Source organism: Ostrinia furnacalis, unplaced genomic scaffold (genome assembly GCF_004193835.3).
Source record: "Ostrinia furnacalis isolate ACB-3 unplaced genomic scaffold, ASM419383v2 OfSCF5861, whole genome shotgun sequence".
Lineage (NCBI taxonomy): Eukaryota > Metazoa > Arthropoda > Insecta > Lepidoptera > Crambidae > Ostrinia > Ostrinia furnacalis.
Genome location: NW_021136100.1, coordinates 674,050 through 694,336, shown reverse-complemented (window position 1 = coordinate 694,336; position 20,287 = coordinate 674,050). Strand labels below are relative to the sequence as shown.

General features: G+C 39.9%; 2 protein-coding genes across 6 annotated transcripts in view; one reads left to right on the top strand and one right to left on the bottom strand.

The window, feature by feature from the left end:
- Positions 1-329: 329 nt before the first annotated feature.
- Positions 330-12,156, bottom strand: LOC114361639 (F-box/LRR-repeat protein 16). 3 transcript variants are annotated; one of them, XM_028316754.1, is made up of 8 exons: positions 11,787-12,156; positions 11,195-11,358; positions 10,440-11,109; positions 9,986-10,108; positions 9,542-9,710; positions 8,335-8,530; positions 7,114-7,262; positions 330-2,805 (listed from the first exon to the last, which is right to left on the bottom strand). In XM_028316754.1, the coding sequence occupies exons 2-8, from the start codon at positions 11,245-11,247 to the stop codon at positions 2,657-2,659; spliced, it is 1,509 nt and encodes a 502-aa protein (XP_028172555.1). In that variant the 5' UTR covers positions 11,248-11,358; positions 11,787-12,156; the 3' UTR covers positions 330-2,656. The 3 variants fall into 3 exon arrangements, with proteins under 3 accessions (XP_028172555.1, XP_028172554.1, XP_028172556.1); XM_028316753.1 differs by lacking the exon at positions 330-2,805 and adding an exon at positions 3,915-4,361; XM_028316755.1 differs by lacking the exons at positions 330-2,805; positions 11,195-11,358 and adding an exon at positions 3,915-4,361 and having other exon boundaries at positions 11,787-12,155.
- A 533-nt stretch (positions 12,157-12,689) lies between these two features.
- LOC114361620 (nuclear pore complex protein Nup160) overlaps positions 12,690-20,287 on the top strand; it is a 20,591-nt gene continuing 12,993 nt past the window's right edge. For 2 of the 3 annotated variants that reach the window (XM_028316721.1, XM_028316722.1), the window contains exons 1-16: positions 12,690-12,886; positions 13,052-13,157; positions 13,257-13,470; positions 13,564-13,669; positions 13,801-13,996; positions 14,207-14,376; positions 14,934-15,094; positions 15,173-15,266; positions 15,978-16,129; positions 16,473-16,612; positions 16,698-16,779; positions 16,863-16,992; positions 17,644-17,864; positions 18,819-18,945; positions 19,030-19,126; positions 19,593-19,733. In XM_028316721.1, the coding sequence (XP_028172522.1) occupies positions 12,793-12,886; positions 13,052-13,157; positions 13,257-13,470; positions 13,564-13,669; positions 13,801-13,996; positions 14,207-14,376; positions 14,934-15,094; positions 15,173-15,266; positions 15,978-16,129; positions 16,473-16,612; positions 16,698-16,779; positions 16,863-16,992; positions 17,644-17,864; positions 18,819-18,945; positions 19,030-19,126; positions 19,593-19,733 (2,231 nt within the window). In that variant the 5' untranslated portion in view covers positions 12,690-12,792. The remainder of the gene's footprint in view (positions 12,887-13,051; positions 13,158-13,256; positions 13,471-13,563; positions 13,670-13,800; positions 13,997-14,206; positions 14,377-14,933; positions 15,095-15,172; positions 15,267-15,977; positions 16,130-16,472; positions 16,613-16,697; positions 16,780-16,862; positions 16,993-17,643; positions 17,865-18,818; positions 18,946-19,029; positions 19,127-19,592; positions 19,734-20,287) is intronic. The other variant, XM_028316723.1, reaches the window with a different exon arrangement.

The window sequence follows — 20,287 nt, the reverse complement described above, 5'->3', positions numbered from 1 at the left end:
AGTATATAGAAGTTGACTAGAAAGCAAGTTATAAACATAACGAGAGATCCGAAAAAATAATCCTATAAAACCCAGTCTGATAAACGTATTTTATAAGTGGACTAGAAAATATGAATGAAAAGAAGTATTAGTACAACAGCACACTCATTTTCCATAGATAAACATGCGGGTATCTGAATATCAGGAATATAATGCCAATCTATANAATCTATATTGTTAAATAAAGTTTTATGTCAATAAAAATCTATATCATTAATATTAACATAAAATTGATCTAATCTAAATAATTTACAATCCACACAAATTATTAAATTATTTTACTGATTATCTCACTAATAAAGTATTACATAGAGAGACATGTAATAATAGTCAAACGAGCACGAAGTGAAATTTCAGGCGTCCCGAACTGACTTTGATTTCGCATTGTGAGGGCTTAAAGCCCTATATGTGCATCAAAGTATTAAATGCGTTTTGTATCATTTACAAATTGTATGATCAAATCTATACTTTCAAAGTATACAATTTTGTGTTCATCTTTTTGACTATTATTATTCATGTTAAAACATCTGTTACCATAATCTTACGAGCAAATTGTTGATAGTAAGTTTATTGCAGCAGTCGTTCATATATTTACACTGTTCCCGCCATGGCAATTCAAACAATTTGAGCAAACATTTAGGAATAAGAAACAACGACTCCTAATATACATACATAATGTAATAAAAATTAATAAGAATGATAAAAAGAAGCACAAACATTCGAGGTACTTAACTATGGTAAGTTAATAATAATATACATCTATCCAAACATAAAATACAACTTGTTTTTATAGAAATTATGCAATCTACTATGCCACTGTCTATTTATTCAAGTAAAACAGAAACCATTCAATGATACCATATACTAATTTATGGACTATTGAAATTGGTCTTTTAGTGAAAAAAATGCAATGCAGTGGATTATCAACTAATTTATTAAGTATAATAAGATTTGTCTCAAAATTATTTTAAAATTTAAACCTATTCAAATACATAACTAAAATATTATAAGTATATTATTGATTGAAGATTGCATGATGTCGAAAATATGAACGTTATACTATATAAGTTTAGGTAATTGAACTATAACACCCCTATAGCTATTATAGCCTTTGAAATTATTACTAGAAGGCAGACTTTTACATCCATATTCTTAGACGATGCCTTTTAATTATTGGATAATTTCTTTGAACTCATATTACATATTTATATTTAGTATGTAATTTAAATATTTACCATACCTAGAGTTCTGGTTTCCGTTAACCTCTTTCTATTTATTTACAGGGTGATTCATCTACTCATAGAAATCGGAGTTAAAGAAGAATATATTCATAGCAGTCGTTACTTCCAGAAGATTGAGACCCGACTGTGAAGGGAGTGTCGCGTGGAATATTTTTTTTAGTTAACTTTGGAGTTGAGCCATGGGGACGGTTGCGCCTAAGAATACAGATGTTATTATTAATGGTGAAGAGCTTATTTTATTATGAATATAATATAATTTTTTAATTTTTAGGGTACATTATCTTTTATGAGGCATGATTTTTACAGTTCTTTTCAAAAAACTTACTGGGCTAACCAGCTACATAGCCATGCAGTATCTGTACATTGTAGCTCTGTATATTTTTATCACATCCGTACAGTTAGTTTTGGTATTATTATAACCATTTTTATAAAAACCATGGCAAACATTTACACAAAGTGAACGATAATTCAAATCAAGAGAGGTCAAAATCTTTTAAAACTTTCGGTTTATTTTTTAAAACCGTCTGTAACCCGCCGAAAGATTTAGTACATGCTGTATAGTAGAGGTATGCATCTATTTGCATAATATCGAGCGAGATACCAAAATTAAATTTACCAATAACTGACATTTATTATCCAAATTATGACGAGGTAACTTATATAGCTTTATACATTATTACTCATTAGATAGTATAGGACCCCTCAACAGTCTTCCACGAAGTATCTGAATGTATTATACTTGAAATACGGGTTTTACTCCACGCCTCTGCACTCGGTCTTACCTTACCAATAACGAATCTACGATTGTTCAAAATTTAAGAAAAATGGAAAGAAATTCAATCCAAAATACAATATAGTATATCCTAATACAATTAGCGCAGCTAGCTAACGTACCACCTGTACATACATCGTCACATGAGTGAGAGGGACAGCACTCTATCCAATAGATTTTAAGCTCCTAGAGCAGCGTCCCTTTCTCTCTATGTCAACAAACTGTCTGTAACCACGTTCATTACATAAATGCAATCGACTTTGGATGTTAGAAGTAATTGATGATATTCAACTATTCAGAAAACTCTATTTGTTCTTTCCTGGCGCCAATCAAATCATTAAAGCGGCCAGTGAAACGCAATTTCGAAACAATGTGCAACAAAATCTTCGCGTTTCAGACGTCATCGCTTTCTTTTGTTCAGAGACCATCAGCGAGTGCAAACGAAAGTTACACATCAACGATTACATACAAGAAACATCCAAAAGGTAATAAGAACTTTTTGGGACAGAATCTAAGAAATTAGATTAAAAAGAAACATCTGTTATTACATAAAATTAATCACATACGTGTTGTTCCAAAGGCTGTATGGCTACAGCCGGCGGGGCTACTCGACGATGAGGCAGCGCGGCAGGTGCTCGTGCAGGTAGTCGAAGAGCTCGGGCGACGCGCCCGGACAGTTCGTCAGCTCCAGCTCGCGCAGCTGTCGCAGCTGGATCAGGCTCGACAGGCCTCCGGACGTCAGGAGCGGGCAGCCTGTAGAAAGTACTGGCATTGGAATCTTGCAAAGGATTAAGCGAGTGTATGTAGTTATAAGAGTGAGAGTCAGTTGTTTTAGTTCGTTTTGTCAACTGGATAAAAGTTTTGGTATAGTCGTGTGACCAATTTGATGTCAAATTTAAAAAAAAGTTATAAAATTCATTCAGGCCTTCCGTCCCCTCTTTAAGTTTGGTGTAAACGAGGAAATCCGTTTCCAACCTTGCACCGAGTCCACTCTTTAAGCCTAGGCGCAGACCACTGATTTTTAGTTGACCGATAGTTGGGCCCGATTGTAATTTGTATGAAGATCGGCCGATATCAAATCTCTGTAATGTGCGCACTTTCATATGGACATCTGTCCATACTGATTAACAGCCCGACCCAACTATCGGCCAACTAAAAGTCGGTGGTCTGCGCCTAGGCTAAGTATGGCGCAAACAGGGAAATCAGTTTCACGTCTTATATTGTTCTTGCAACTCACGAAGGCGAGTGAATTTTACTTGTGTGTGCAGTGTGTACGTGTACATGCACATATAGACCCAATATACTGAACTGTCCTATCCGTGACATTGACAGCGGGGCTCCACCGTCAATACCGAATCGCTGGTTCCGATTTTTGTCATGTTGAAAACTATACATAATAGTTGAACGATGGTGGCGCTCCTCTGTCAAATGAGTTTGGTGGGACAGTTTGGGTCATCTACAGGGTGTTTCTTGTAAGGTGTCAAGCCGAAGGCAGGTGATAGGTGAGGACTAGACCTATCGATTTCACCCCCATGTATGTTCTACGATTTTTCGTTGTTTAGAAGTTATCGTTAATTTTGTGATTTTTTTAAATTTTATGACCTAGTAGGCTTTAAATTTTTTTTATCTTTTTTTTGGGTTAACTTTTCTCAGATTTCTTTTTTTTGACAGATTCCCTAGTAATTGCAGATGTTTGAAAAAAATAATCACCTTCCTACCTTTGATGCAAGATACAAAATGTTTGCTAGAAAAATAAAAAATAGGCTTTTAGCAGAACATTCTAAAATTTTCAACTTAAAAGTTTGAAAAAGAAAAGTACTTCCATAGGTCTAAAATAATTTTAAAAACTGCGCAGNACTCTATTTGTTCTTTCCTGGCGCCAATCAAATCATTGAAGCGGCCAGTGAAACGCAATTTCGAAACAATGTGCAACAAAATCTTCTTCGTTTCAGACGTCATCGCTTTCTTTTGTTCAGAGACCAATAGCGAGTGCAAACGAAAGTTACACATCAACGATTACATACAAGAAACATCCAAAAGGTAATAAAAACTTTTTGGGAAAAGAATCAAAGAAATTATATTAAAAAGAAACATCTGTTATTACATAAAATTAATCACATACGTGTTGTTCCAAAGGCTGTATGGCTACAGCCGGCGGGGCTACTCGACGATGAGGCAGCGCGGCAGGTGCTCGTGCAGGTAGTCGAAGAGTTCGGGCGACGCGCCCGGGCAGTTCGTCAGCTCCAGCTCGCGCAGCTGCCGCAGCTGGATGAGGCTCGACAGGCCTCCGGACGTCAGGAGCGGACACCCTGTAGAATGAATTGGCTTTAGTACCTTGTGAATCCACTCAAGTGGAGGAGGCTCATAGTCCGGCAGTGGATTGTAAAGGGCTGTTGATACGATACCTTGTGAATAGTGGTGTTACGTGTCCCTAGTGCGTTTTGGTAACTGGATTTAAGAGTGTTTGTAGTAGATAGTAGTGTTATTGTGTTTGGTTTCAAAATTGGCACCCGTGAATAAAGAGCTTCGTTCATAGAAAAATACGTACACACAGTTAACTACAAAGCTTAATAGACATAATGGTACGCGAAAAAAAGGCTTAACCTTTAAAAAAATAAGATATGGGCACCCGCGAATCGGATTTTCAATTATTTTTTACGCGAAAAATACCACGATTAAAAATAATTAAGATAAAATTGTTATTGTTAAATTGTTCTATAGAGCTTATTAAAAAAATGGATACTGATTACAAAATCTTCTTCTTTTGTAAATACGTATTACAACAGCGAAAAACATATAAATCCACATCACGCCTTTTACCGAGTCCGCTTCATAAGTTTGGCATGGCGCAAATGTGGAACTCCGTTTTACGTCTTATACCCAGTCCGTTCTTTAAGTTTGGCGCAAGCAGGGAAATCAGTTTCACGTCTTGTACGAGTCAGCACTAGTTTTGCGCGGTTGACTCGCCCAAATCAGCGCTTAAAGCGCTTAAAGCCCAGCTCGTACTAACCGGCGAGCGACAGCAGCTGCAGCGAGCGCATGCCGCACAGGTGCTGCACGCCGAAGTCGCGCAGCTGCGAGCACCAGCGCAGGAACAGCGCCGCCAGCGACTGCATCGTGCTGATGTAGCCCACGCCGATGTCCGTGATGTGCACGCATCTGCAAACGCACACGATTGAGGCACTTAAGTGGTTGTAATAAGAGCGATTTTGTAACAAAAATGTCAGAGCTGTCGACTGTATTGATTGACAGCTACGGCTCAACGCGAGATGAACCATCAAGAATTCAAGACATTTGTGAAACATCAACAGACGCAGCGACAAGTTTCTTTTCGTTTTCGGTGTGACGTCAGCGGTTGCAATATTATCACCTTGTCAGGTGTCAGTTCTTGAGCTGAGGTCGAGACAGCGCAGACTAGGTTCTCAGCGAGCAACTCCACGACTTCGCGCATACATTTCCTATCCAGCATCAAGAGTAGTACACCACAAAGTTAATATACCTAGCGGAATAGAGCAACAAAGAACTGAGCGAGCGAGATGTCACAACCAGCAACACTGTGTGATAAAGAGATGCGTGATGCCGTCGCCGTCACGTCAAACAGAACCATTTTTTGCTACTATTTGACAGTTCTGCGGCACGCAGTGGCACGCTGAAAATTTGAACTCTGTATATTTTCAGATTTTACGTGAGTGAAATCGTGGATGTTTATGAGAAAAGTGCTTAAGAAACATGATGACTGGTTCAGTGATTGATTTATTGTACAAAACAGTGAAATAATACTGACTCTGACACACCAGTGTCACGCAAAATGGGTTTCGTTTGACATCTCGTGGTTGTTGCTCTATTCCGAAGGAATATTAACTTTATATAAAGCCTGGTCCGTGTGCACGTAGAATTTTGTCCAATGACCCCAAGCTACCCATCCTTATTGCTCGCGCGTAATTATATTGCTGTCGCGACTGTGCGACGGGCGCCCGCAGTGAGTGTGCGAGCGCGACAGCAACATAATTACGCGCGAGCAATAAGGATAGGTAGCTTGGGGTCATTGGACAAAATTCTACGTGCTCACGGACCAGGCTTTAGTAAACTGAACTTACCTGTCAAGTGTCAGCTCCTCTAGGTGGTTAAGATCGCAAGCGATGTACTCGAGCGCGTTGTCGGTGACGCGCGGACACCAGCTGAGGTCGAGGCTGCGCAGGCGAGGCAGGTTCTCGGCGAGCAACTCCACGCCCTCGTCCGTTACTTTGCTGCACCCGCTGAGCGAGAGCACCGTTAGGTTCGGCAGAGAATGCACTGTGGATGGAATTATGTTGGAATGAGGATCAGTACTGTGGTAGAAAATTCAATAAAACTAGTATCTACGTTAATCTATAAGACATAAGAAAGATATATCTTTTTGAATTATCCAAATCGGACCATTACTTACGAAGATATTAAGTAATAAACATAGGCCGTTTTTGCCGCTAATTGTCAACGTACGCAGGGCCGCGTGACGTCACAATATCCGAATCGAGCGCAGCCAGCGTACTATAGGGATGGAAAATATTTTTTTCCAGCTAAACTATCAGTTTTAGAAAAAAACTTTTAATAACATTTATTCATCAAAATAAAGTAACCCATCGACCAGTAATTTAAAAAAATAAAAATTGTGAAAAATAAGTATCGCTATGTCCAAAAACCACATTTTCATAGGATTCGATGGAAAATGGAACCGCGGAGACGCGGTTGGGGTGAGTGTAACTTTATGATTGTTTGTATTGAACATAATAATACATAATATGACTGCTAATACCCAGTTTCTGGCCTGGGGGGNATAAATTTGAATCGAAATAAAATTGTCGCCGTAATTCAGACATTTCTTTTGCGAATAAAAACAAATATCTCGACAACACAAAACCGAACACAACACTTCGCCGCTAAAGCGCCGCGCGAGCTGTCCGCTTGTTTCGAGAACGGGTCTGCGTTGCCCGCCCCGCTCCAGCGGCGCCGCCGCTCCCGCCCCGCTGCCCGCTAAGTTCGAGGCTGAGGCCTTAAAGCGCTTGAAGCCAAGCTCATACTGACCGGCAAGCGACAGCAGCTGCAGCGAGCGCATGCCGCACAGGTGCTGCACGCCGAAGTCGCGCAGCTGCGAGCACCAGCGCAGGAACAGCGCCGCCAGCGACTGCATCGTGCTGATGTAGCCCACGCCGATGTCCGTGATGTGCACGCATCTGCAACCGCACACGATTGAGGCACTTAAGTGGTTGTAATAAGAGCGATTTTGTAACAAAAATGTATGAGGTGTCGACTGTATTGATTGACAGCTATGGCTCAACCTGTCGTATATCGCAAGATGCTTCTTCAAGAATTCAAGACATTTGTGAAAAATCAGCAGACGCAGCGACAAGTTTCTTTTCGTTTTCGGTGTGACGTCAGCGGTTGCAATATTACCTTGTCAGGTGTCAGTTCTTGAGCTGAGGTCGAGACAGCGCAGACTAGGTTCTCAGCGAGCAACTCCACGACTTCGCGCATACATTTCCTATCCAGCATCAAGAGTAGTACACCATTAAGGACGATTCCCGCAGAAGTACATCTGCTTGTTCTGGCTATTGGACAACTTGTAAATTATCTACCTACATAAAATTTAATTTCTCATGTAAGTGACTGTAATGTTTTTAATGAGAAATAAATGTTCTTTAAACCTTGAGTCAATAGAGCAACAAAGAACTGAGCGAGCGAGATGTCACAAGCAGAAACACTGTGTGATAAAAAGAGATGCGTGATGCCGTCGCCGTGACGTCAAACAGACCATTTATTGCAACTATTTGACAGTTCAGAGGCATGCAGTGGCACGCTGAAAATTTGAACTCTGACATATTTTCAGATTTTACGTGAGTAAAATCGTGGATGTTTATGAGAAAAGTGCTTCAGGAACGTGATGACTGGTTCAATGATTGATTTATTGTACAAAACAGTGAAATAATACTGACTCTGACACACCAGTGTCACGCAAAATTGGTTTCGTTTGACATGTTGTGGTTGTTGCTCTATTCCGAAGGAATATTAACTTTATATAAAGCCTGGTCCGTGAGCACGTAGAATTTTGTCCAATGACCCCAAGCTACCCATCCTTATTGCTCGCGCGTAATTATATTGCTGTCGCGACTGTGCGACGGGCGCCCGCAGTGAGTGTGCGAGCGCGACAGCAACATAATTACGCGCGATCAATAAGGATAGGTAGCTTGGGGTCATTGGACAAAATTCTACGTGCTCACGGACCAGGCTTTAGTAAACTGAACTTACCTGTCAAGTGTCAGCTCCTCTAGGTGGTTAAGATCGCAAGCGATGTACTCGAGCGCGTTGTCGGTGACGCGCGGACACCAGCTGAGGTCGAGGCTGCGCAGACGAGGCAGGTTCTCGGCGAGCAACTCTACGCCCTCGTCCGTTACTTTGCTGCACCCGCTCAACGAGAGCACCGTTAGGTTCGGCAGAGAATGCACTGTGGATGGAATTGAAAATACCTACATATCTATAAAAGCGAAAGGTCACTGATGGACTGACTCACTCATCACGAAATATCAGAAACTACAAGTGCTAGGAGTCTAAAATTTTGCATGGGAGTTCTTTTTAGAACGTAGGAGCTCGTTAAGAACGGATTTTACGAAACTCCACCCCTAAGAGGATAAAACGGGATCCACGCGTCGGCGGCAAGTCTAGGGCGGCCGCTAGTTTACTTATAAAAATAGCGAGACTAATGAACAACGAGACGTGGCAGTAGAAGATTAAGAGCGTGTGTTGACAAGCTGGTTTCTGTCCGGCCCGTCAACACGCTCTAAAGAGAATGAGACAGGAGTGTTTTAGAGACATTTTACGTCAGATTAGTTGACCATTCAGATAGCTAATTAATTAAAAAAGCATCTATCTTGATCTGCAATTACACTTAATAATATTTAAACAATCGACCAAATACTAACTCGAAAACTACACAAAGTAAATGTTACTAAAAGAATTAAAATTTTGGCAACTCTTTAATACTCCTCTTTATTATAACAAAATATATGCCTCATTTATCGAAAGGCAATTGCTTAATCGTCGTTTTATTTCCAAAGATATCTAAGAGATCTTGTTATACATTATGAATATTCAGTTCCACTTTTCGTATGCTAATTAATCTTACTTTGTACTTCAGAAAAGGTACCTAGCTAAAATGATCTCTTGACCTAAATGGGTTAGGAGCGCACAAAGAACGCCACCGCATACTCGACATAATTGGACTCTTTACTATGCACGCTCGTTAAGTATAAGTACGTAACTACGCAATGAAGTAAACAGGCGGCTGAGTACTCGGTAAATCCGATCTATTTATAAAAGTACTTGTCATTTACTCTAACTAATTAAGTACTTGCGCGCTGCATATCTCTATAAATTGAATACTTATTTAGGTAGAATGATCTGCACTAATTAGATAGCGTTTAAAATAGCGATAGAAGTTTGTAAGTAGACAACATACCTATGTTGACGACACCATGGTTTGTCAGTTCCCAGCAACTATGCAGACGGAGGACGCTTAGCGAAGCGCTTTGCTTGGGCGAGAAGTAACCCAGCGCCGCGTCAGTCACGTGGTACGCTTGTAGCGAGAATTCGTATAACGAGGGCAACAGCTGAGCCACTGCGCCAACCTGGCACCATTAAAAAGCTGCTTTATTACCATTACAATAGTATCCAACAAATTGTAAAGAAAGATGCAATAAAGAAGCAAACTTAACATGATTAACTTTGAATTTATAATCGCCCCAATTTTGCTTTTAACAATACTTATAAAATAAGGTCACCATTCCGGTTACTCCTGTATTATGTTTTGTTATTTGTAGGCAATAACTTCACATAATTATTCATTGTATAAAGTTAGGAATATACAAAGTCATTGCAATTTAAAATGTAAATGTGTACTTACAGCCTCATCAGCAATGTTAATGCAGTCAGTAAGCGTGAGAGAGACAATTCGTGGAGTTAGGCATGCCCACAAACCAGCCTCGGTTATTTCATTGCATCCGGTTAGTTCTAGCTCAAACAGAACCTAAAAAAAATTATCAAGTGAAAGTATGAGTTGTTTTTATGAAGATGAATGTTTCTGACTTGACTGAGAAATTATCAAACAGAGAATGGAAAGTGTTAAAAACTTTTCAGCCAAACTCTGAAGATAAATTTTGTATGTATTATCAGAAAGGATGCCCTAGCTCAAATAATTGTAAAAATCAGTACTATATTTACTTTAATCATCGTGTATAAATTAATAATAGTTCTGTTCCGAATTTTTAAAAACAATGAGCTCCATTGCTCTTTATTCCTTAGTGATTANTGATTATATCAGTATAAAATTAGTCGGTTATTAAATGCACAACACAAACCTGTAAGTGATCCAAAATAGCTTCCAGCCCTCTATCAGTTATCGTGCAGCCTTTTAAGCCGATGGCGTGGACATGGTGAGCCGATAACGGGAATTGCCTTATAAATTCGTTAATGTCGTCATCCGTGGCCGACACCAGCACGACGCCGCGGATGCCGCGCCGCACCAGCGAGTTGTAGAAGCGCTGCGTGCAGCAGCCCGGCGCCGCGCGCAGCTCGCGGCACTCCAGCACCGCCACCAGCCCGCTCCACCAGCGCGGCGACGCGTACAGCACGTCGCGCCACTTCGTGCACACCTGCGCCAGGTTCCTCCGGTCGCTCGCCGTGAAGTACAGGAAGAACTTCTCGAGGAACCTGTCCTCCATGACGAACTGGCTCCACACGAGCGGGCGCGGCGACGGGCGGCGCCGCCGGGGCACGCGCGGCGCGGCGGCGGCGGCGGGCCCGCACAGCGCGTTGGCCACGCGCTCCACCACGCCGGGCGAGCGCTTGCGGCCGCGCAGCCCCAGCCCCGTGATGCGGCGCGACAGCTCGGCCGAGGCGCGCTCCACGACGCCCTGCGCCGACACCGACGACATCTTCACCTTGACGCGCCGGATGGTGTCCGCCGGCCGCCCGCCGCCCGACCCCGCGCCGCCGGCTCCGTGCTCGCAACCCGCCACCTCGGTACTGCTGAAAACGATATTTCTTTGTTCGAATATATTTATTACCGTTTACCATAAATTCTAGCGCTTCGACTGATATACTATCCCCATACCTTTTGTTCACGACTGATAGCACTCCTTGAATGACATTGCCAGCTGATTTCATAATAGAAAACGGTCCAGTGTTAAATTTTCATTTCGAGTAAATGGACAATCAGCAAACAATTATTGAAACGAGAAGCCGAATTCATCTTGTGTGGTCTATTTTAATATCTCTCTAAAAGCAAACATAAAGCGCATTTGAAAAAATCTTCTATAGGACAATGTAGTAAGCTAAAAATATCATTACTTTGAACTTATACTAAGTAGAAGTGCAAGAATTTCCAGAAAATTAATGACCTAAATGAACCTATAGAAAACAAAACAATATGACAAATACCAGCAACATTTTCCAATTATTCATAATAAGCTTAAACTTTATAATTGGCACTGGGATTTGTGTTATTCCTGGGACACAATACAATAGTTCATGTCAGAAGTACGTGGGCGGTAGGTTCTATTTTTGAATGGAGTTACGTATCAAATTATTTTCTTTAAAAAAACAGGACACATTATTACATTTACAATGTTAAAAGGATTTGTTTTATTCATTGTTTTGCAAGTAAATGAGTGACATAAAAAAAATCGATGTATGTTCATACAAACCTATGTATTTTTTACTTCACGTAAAAACACCATTATTTTTATAGCACTTCAGGTGCATAATATATTGAATAGTTCATTAAATCTCTCACTTAGTTGCCTAAATTGACCACATAACACAGAAAAGTAATTAATGGTAATAAATACTGAAAAATACAGCTTGTTAAAATTGTGTCTGGTTGACTAATTAAACCAATCCATTTCAAAATATAGTAGTCTTATGTAGCTAATGACACTATCTCGTTCTAATACAAGGAAAAGCAGTAGATCCTGACAAGGAAGAAAAATCAGTATCGGAGTCATCGGACTCTTGCAATCAGTCGGATAATAATTTTTGAACGTTCAGAAATACACAACAAGAAAAACGTCAAAATTGTCTACCAATACAAAGCATAGAGAAAAGTAATACATAGGAAAATACAAAGTTTCTTTTCACAGTTTTTGAACGATTTAGTGGGAATGCGTCATCGCATAGGGATGTGCTTATTTATCAAGAACCGATTGAGAGAAACAAAAAAGAACGAAAGAAAATCTAAATCTACAAAAACATGCCAACATTCAACAAAAATGCTTACAAAAAATGTTTTTGTTGTATGTGTAGGGAAAAACATTCGCTGGAGGACCGGCTTTAAGCTTTGCTGTTAATATTGATAATTATAATTTTTTAACATCTTATATTCATTTTTTCCAACAAAAATTGTAATCTTTTATCTATTATTTTCAATATTATATCGCTGTTGGTAATAAATAAACCTTAAAACATTCATTGAACATTAAAACGTTTATGGCCATAAGCTACAAATGTTTATGCCTTCTCCATAACGAGAATGTTAACAACAATTTCTTGGCTCTGGCACTGACTCCAAAAAAAAAAACAAAGTCAGACACCAAAAAAAGTGCAACGGCTGTCGGCGGTGTAAACTCTCTAATCTGTGGTGTAATTTATAACCTAAAAATAAGTAATTTTTAAATTAAATTAAATTCTAATCACTATTACAGTGATATAATTATGGAATTCATTGATGCAATACCAGTCACCTTTAAAGAAATTACACCTAATCACAATATTCCAGAGAAATGGAAGGAAATTGTTTTGAATACAGGTTTGTATTTCATGTATTTTGGTAAATAAACAATAAACTTTGTGAAATAATTTCTATGTATTTAGTCTTATATTTAAATTTATTCAACCTGATCTTTATCAAACATCAATTGAAACAACAATAATACTTTTTAGAACCTACATAATAATTTCATTTTTGTCATAGGTGGTACTCACAGCACCCTTCAGGATATAAAGTTACCTCAGAAGGCAGGGGGCTATTGGTACAGAGATTCAAAGAAAGCAAACACCCGAAATCGTTTTATATATTGGTAAGTAATAAAAGTTAGTTCAAAACATTCAAATAATTTAAATCTTACATTGCATACCTGCTGGTTAAATACCCATTGTATTGATGCATCAATTTGCAGGCAAACTACTCCAGACTCAATAGAATTATCAGAAGCATCCTTAGATGTGAATTTATCTGGAGCAAATCTGAGATGTAAAGTACCAGGCACTCCACCGTTAAACAGTATAACAATTTATGAACGTCCCATATACCGTGAAATAGTTATTTTGGCTGCCACTGTCTCCTCAGTTCATAGATTAACATTCCCTCATCCTGAAGTTTTGGATAAGAAAGTAAGTACCAAAAACTTTTGTAGTAGGTACCCAAAGTTTATTTAAAATTTATGTAGTTTTACAATATCTTAATGTTATGTCTTTATTCTTTAGTCTACATTTGGTTCATTGAGCACATCGTCGCCTTCAATATTCCAAGATACAAGTGCTTTGAATAATCCTAACAATTACTTTATCCTGAATCAATATACAAATGCAAGTAAGTATTGTGAAACTGAACATTGTTTTTACTCAAGTTTTATGCTGATTTGCTGGTTCCCAATATTTCTTTATGTTAAAAATACAAATGACTGTTAAATTATTATTAATTTAAACTTATTAACATTATAGCTACAGGTGTTGCCCACACATGTTCTTCTCTACTGCGGGAAAATGGTGAAGCATTATTTGCCCTAGCATTTGGCATTGGGGGTGAAGGGGGCCTCCTGTTAGTAAAGCTACCTGTATCAGGATCTGCAGTAACGGTTCCACTTAAAAGGGAGTCAGCAGTACCCAGATTTTTATCAGGAATCACTGGCGCATTACGGTTTGTATCTTCTTAAGTATTTACCTTTCTATGTTAATATTGTGTGCAATATTTATCACAATTTAACTTTAACATGAAACCTTGTATGTCTTTTGAAATTGTAAAACCTGAATTATTTTCTGTGTAGTGCCTTTATAAATACATAAAATGAACAATCAGCTTTTAAGATAATTCACAAATCAAATATTTTGATTTATTTCTTGTTTTTAGAGGAAAAAGTACTGATGGCCTTGAAACATATGGGGTGGTGTTAACCCACAATTTGGCAGTAGCAATATGCGGCGACACGTGTCTTCGCGCGTGGGGTATCGACGAGGGCGGTGCGCCGGTCGCTGTCTCGCCTCCCCTTGCCCAAACTGTAGTCAGGCCTAAGCCACCTCGTAAGTATGGCATAGCGTAAGTATAGCATTTTTTTAATTTTCATACAAAATAAATTTTATGAAATCTGATTTGTATGAAAATTAAAATAATTAAAATGAAGATATCAATTTTCTGACTTCACCATACCATTTATATGCCCATGTTAACATGGGATAGTGTCGGCTCATATACCCATTTACCTAACACCCTGTAGAGTAAATATTTTATTTTTACTCTATTTGCTTTGTATGCAATTGCTCTACATGTGTGTACATCAATTGATTTACAACTTCAATCAATATGCAAAATAAATATTTATACTGGAAAAACTTCATGCCAAGAGACTGCTTTGCTGTAATTAGATTGGATGACCACAATCCAGGTTTCTTTTCTTCGTTCTAATGTAACCAGTTAAATGTATTTTTCTAAGGCTGAGTTGCTCCATCTTAAATAAATAATCAGTGTTTTTATGGAGTTTNGTGTTTTTATGGATTTTGACAGTTTTTGATGTTTGTTACAGTTAAAGATGGTGCACCCCAGACTAATATGTTTAAACTTGGTATTATTTCTCTTACAGCACATGGCCACATGTTGCAGAAGTCAATTGGGACTGATGGGAGTGTGATGCTGGTAGCATATATCTCATTTCCTGATGAGTGCGAGTTTGTCGTCATGAAGATGCATGATGGCGGTGCTGGTGTTAAGTTCTCACATATCTGCCGTATTTTTGGACCACAAGTAAGATCATAGTTTAGCAAATTGATTAATTAGGTTTATAGTGTTATAAATAAACTAATTGTAAAGTTTCTTTTTTAGTTGGACCTGTTTGATTATAGCATTGGTTATGGTGAGGGTACCAATGTTATTTGGGCATTATGGAGTCAGCCTGATGGCGAAACTATCATAACAAGTGAGTTTTGCAACATGCAATTTCTAGTACGGTTTCCCTAATTTGTCCATTTTGTCTCAGATAATTTTAATCATTTGATATTGGTGTTCTTAGTGAAAAAGTAACATTAATCTTCTTAACGTGTCGACAACAAACCTACACAGTGTTAGCCCAAAACTCCGCCACAAGAGTGGCGTTGTCAGCAGCATTAATTAAATCCTCCTGCATACAGTAGCTCAGGTACTCAGAGCACGACATCATGTGCTTCATCGACTGGGGAACAAAACCGCACCTGCACTGCATGTTTGAGCCATCCAAGAATCCCCACCTGGCTGACCAGATTATTAATATTAACCTTTGAATCCCCGGACCCCCCACCGCGCGCCACTTGTACTGCCCGGCGTGTCAGGTTTCAATGGCCGGCGCGCGCTTATCGCTTTGTTTTTGTTCGTTCGACACATGTTAACATTCCACGCCGGCGGGAGTTACATTTCTGAGTAGGCATTGAAACAAAGTAACCAGTGCCCCGATTAAGATATTTTTTAACGTCTCCAAACAGACGCGCTTCTTCGATTTCTTAGATTCTGCGATACGGATTGGTCAAAACAGCTGACGTCAGCTGTTTTGACCGTTTGAATCGTATCGAAGAAGCGCGTCTGTATTGAAGACGTTAAAAATTAGCGTAATCGGGGCCCAGATGTGTTGATACAAGAGCTTTGTGATGTTCCTTAGGCAGTGTCCTGGGCGCGGAAGTGTCTTGGCGCGCAGTGGCGGGACGGGAGCCGGCGCCGCCGCTGCCGCAGCTGGCCTCGCACCAGCAGTACCGCGACCGCTTGCTGGCACCGGGATTGTTCCCGCCCTCGGTGGTTAATAAGGCGCTCGTAGTAAGTTACTAAATTATCATCCTTATTGGTACAAAATACTGCACATTCCTGAAAATAGTTGTATTTAGATTTGACTGTATTTGCTCAACTTTAGAGGAAAAATATGCTGTATTTAGTCTTAACTGGATCATGATGAGATCTGGGCGTATTATTCTTTCTTTGTTCTAGTCAATGGATAATCTAAATGACGGATCCGGCTCGAAGGACCATGATAAACCTTTTATGGCCTTCATTTAATGGATTTGAAAGATTTTAAGTAGCACTAAAATGAAAGTGATTATTACTATTGTAAAAGGCTATATTTGTCTAATTTAAATGGCACTCAATGTAATATTTTTTTAAGATATACCGCCGTACATGGGGCAGCAACGAAACGTCTATCGACGGCGATCTGAGTGAGGCGGCATTGAACGCCGTCCAAACCCGCCTCAGGCACCTTATTGCACGAGCCTCTGCTCCTGACCACTCGCATCTGATGCACAAGTAATAAAGTTGTTTTACAATAAAAATATCAAATGCAGTAAGTAATTATAACATCAAAGATGTTAATACTTTAAAAAAATTTTAGGTGCTGGTCAGATTTGTACAGTTGGTGCATGCAATACATGGAAGGATTGCAAAAACCTCTCGGTCTCATGGTTTCTACTCACGTATGTATATCTGCAGATGTCATACATACTTTAATTTGAAGACTCCTACTTGCTTAAAAACTACAAATCATGTGATGTTTTAGGGCAATGATGTAGAAAGCGGATGGTGGTGTGCAGTAGTGCGGCGAGCCGGCATATCGCTGGTCCGAGAGTTGGAGCCACTCGAGCGTATGATGCTATCACCCGATCTCAGTCCTATGGAATCTGGAATGGGTATGTATGAACTGTATTTACGTAAGTGTAAAACACAAGCAATTGTTTTCTCTATTTCTCATTAAATGTCAGCTAATCGCAGTCCATTGATCGAAAAAAGCACAATCTTCTACTTTTTTTTTAATTTTTCCTTCCTCGTCAAGATGCTGTTCACTCGGAAACCATTTTACTTAACTTTTTTTTTTTACATTTTTACACTGCGCCGTTATCCCCAAACTAAGCAAAGTTTGTACTATGGGTACTAGATAACGGATATAAACATACTTAAATACTTTTTTTTTGTAAATACATACTTAATATTAGTTAATATACATAGAAAACACCCAGACCCGTCACAGAATTTAAAATTCACCATTTCAATTTCTGCCTGGCCGGGAATCGAACCCGGGACCTCTCGGCATAGTAGTCCGTTCTGAACTACACCAAACGGCCGACTAAACTACTTTAAAACTTTTCTATCATCAGTTTTGAGAGATATGGCCTAGCTTCTGCCTCTAGCGTTTTCTCGTTACTCAAAAACAAAAGAAAGCGACGAAAAAACCAAAAAATTTGACGATGGTGTTTTGATCACCAGGTGCCCCAAAAACGTTTTACGATCGTGTTTTGATCACCAGGTGCCCCAAAAAAGTTTAACGATCGTGTTTTGTTCAGCAGGCGCCCGCGACGGCGAGTTATCCGCGGACGCGGTGCGCGTGGTGCTGGCTGGCGCGCGGTGGGAGCGCGCGGCGAGCGCGGCGGGCGCGCGCGAGTTGGAGCGGCGCCTGTTCGCCGCCGCCGCGCCGCAGCACCGCCTGCTGCCGCGCCTGCTGCACCTGCTGCAGGCGCCCGCGCCCGCCGCGCCCGATGCCACGCCGCACGCCGCTGATGCGCCCGTGAGTACCGCACTGTGGCCTGAGCATAAGTTTAGGCCATTATCACACTGCGCCGCGCTCCGCCGCGGTACGCGTGATCTATACATATAAAAATGAAACCCGTTTTCCGTTGTCACGACATAACATGAAAACGGCTTGACCGATTTGGCTGATTTTTTTTTGTAGTTTTCTTATACTCTGTACAAGGTTTTTACGGAAAAAAATATAAAGAAAATCTCTACGCTAAGGCGGTACGAAGTTCGCCGGGTCAGCTAGTTTCATATAAAAATCCCGCGCGCAGACGCGTTTTCAGTGTGTTGTGCCGCGAGTGGTTTCTATACAAACTGAGGTACTTGCATACAATGATTAAATCTGTCGTTCCGCAGAGCGCGGCGCAGTGTGATAATCGCCTTACAATATACATCAAACGCGCGTTTAAAAAATTTATGAAATTTTAGTTCTTGAACGTTTCCGCTAGGGGCGCTGTACAATCCGTCATACATTTAACGTCATTTTTGACGCGCTCACTAGTGAGCGCGTTTGATGTAAACTCACACTAGGCCCTCTGGTCTGCCTAAAGGCAGAGTTACACGTATTAAGTAGTTGTTATTGTAACTAAATTTTAACTTAATTTTAAGTCTATGTCCAAACGTCAAGAACTTATTTACTATGAAACTGTCAAAACGTGTCAAGTGACAAGCCCCGCCCACTATCTTACCCGAAAAAATAAGTTAAAATTAAAATTAAGTTAAAATTTAGATACCTACTTTTCTAATTATTACGTGTAAATCAGCCTTTAAGTCCGGTTTCCACCAAGGTGGAGCGGAGACGAGAGGAGATGTGCGGCTACCCCGCTCGACTGCAATAAATTCCATCCAACTATGAATAATCTGTTTTATTGGTAAAATACATGCTCCAACACCTACTGAGAAAATAATACGAAAGTTATAAATTACTAAAAGTTTCAATTTTCAGATTCTCAGTCCCCAGCAAATTGACGAGCTCACATCAATTTTGGAACCGATAAAAGATCTACAAAACGCCGTGCTGGAGTTGAACGATGCCCTGAGATTAGATGTTCCGGAGATCGATACTTCTAACCGTAAGAGCATCACATTTCACAACATAAATACATTTTATTGCTTTGCATAATTTGGAGTTATTACATTGTGTTTCTTTTTCTCAGATGATGACGAAGACACCAGCGAGTACGACAATCTATTCGCAAGTGATTTGGGAGTGTCCGTGATTACTGAAGCAATAAGACAGATGGCTGAAATGAGGTTAGATTTTTTAACGTCCACTTTTACAGTTTTATGACGTTGAAGAATATGACATGTGGTACTGGGTATTTTTACGGTATTTTTTATTTTTTGTTTAGCCTGTCTATTTAATTAGAACCCAACACTCTGTATTTCTAGGAATCTAACAATTATTGAAATGTATAGTTATTTAATAAAATAGATTCCGCGGAGTGGGCCTGGTGACCTGTAATATAGATTTTCTTAAAATCTACAATAGGCACCAGCTCTCACAATGCTCATCTATAAATTAAACAGATATATTATACTTACTACTTACTTGGTAATGGCTGAATTGTTGCCACCATAATTAAACAGATATATTATACGAAATGTTTTTCCTTATCTGTTGTGAGAGAATTAAATTAAATAAATTAATAAAATTTGCCCTGCCCTATTCCTTCAACTACCTTATTACTCTTGATTTAAAGCTCAATTTACTTGTCAGGTCGCGAGTGGTGCGCGGCGCGTTGGCAGCACTAGGCGTAAGCGGCGGCGCGGGCGGCGTGCCGGGCGCCGGTCATTGCGCCGTGCATTGGCAGGCCTACCGTGCTCTGTTATGGCTGCGGGCTGCTACGCTTACCCGCCCGTGAGTGATAATGCTAACAGGGACAGGGACACAACACTATTCATAAATACGATACGTCAACGAACTCTCATTGACATACTTTATATGAGTAAGGCCCGGTCTCCACTGAAGCAGAACGGAGAAATGTCGGGCCGTAAAATGTTTATATACAACTAACTTTCCGACCGCGGCTTCGCCCGCGTCGAATTTTGTCTGTCACAGAAAAACTTTATCGCGCGCGTCCCCGTTTCAAAAACCGGCATAAAAACTACCCTATGTCCATTCCCGGGACTCAAACTAACTCTATGCCAAAAAAGAAGAACGGTCACGCCCCATACAAAAAAAACCCAGACCCGACAGAAACGAGACATACCTCAGTTTTTTTGTCATGTCTTAATTAGTTAAATTATATATTTTTTATTTTCGAAATATATGTATAACACCAAAATATTACCCTTTGTTTTTGTTCAGGCGTTATACAAAAACTAATGTAAAATGCCTATTTATCACCAAAATTGGTAAATGTATGTATGTACCTAAATGTCTATTACAGCTGCTATGGAATGTATCTAGGT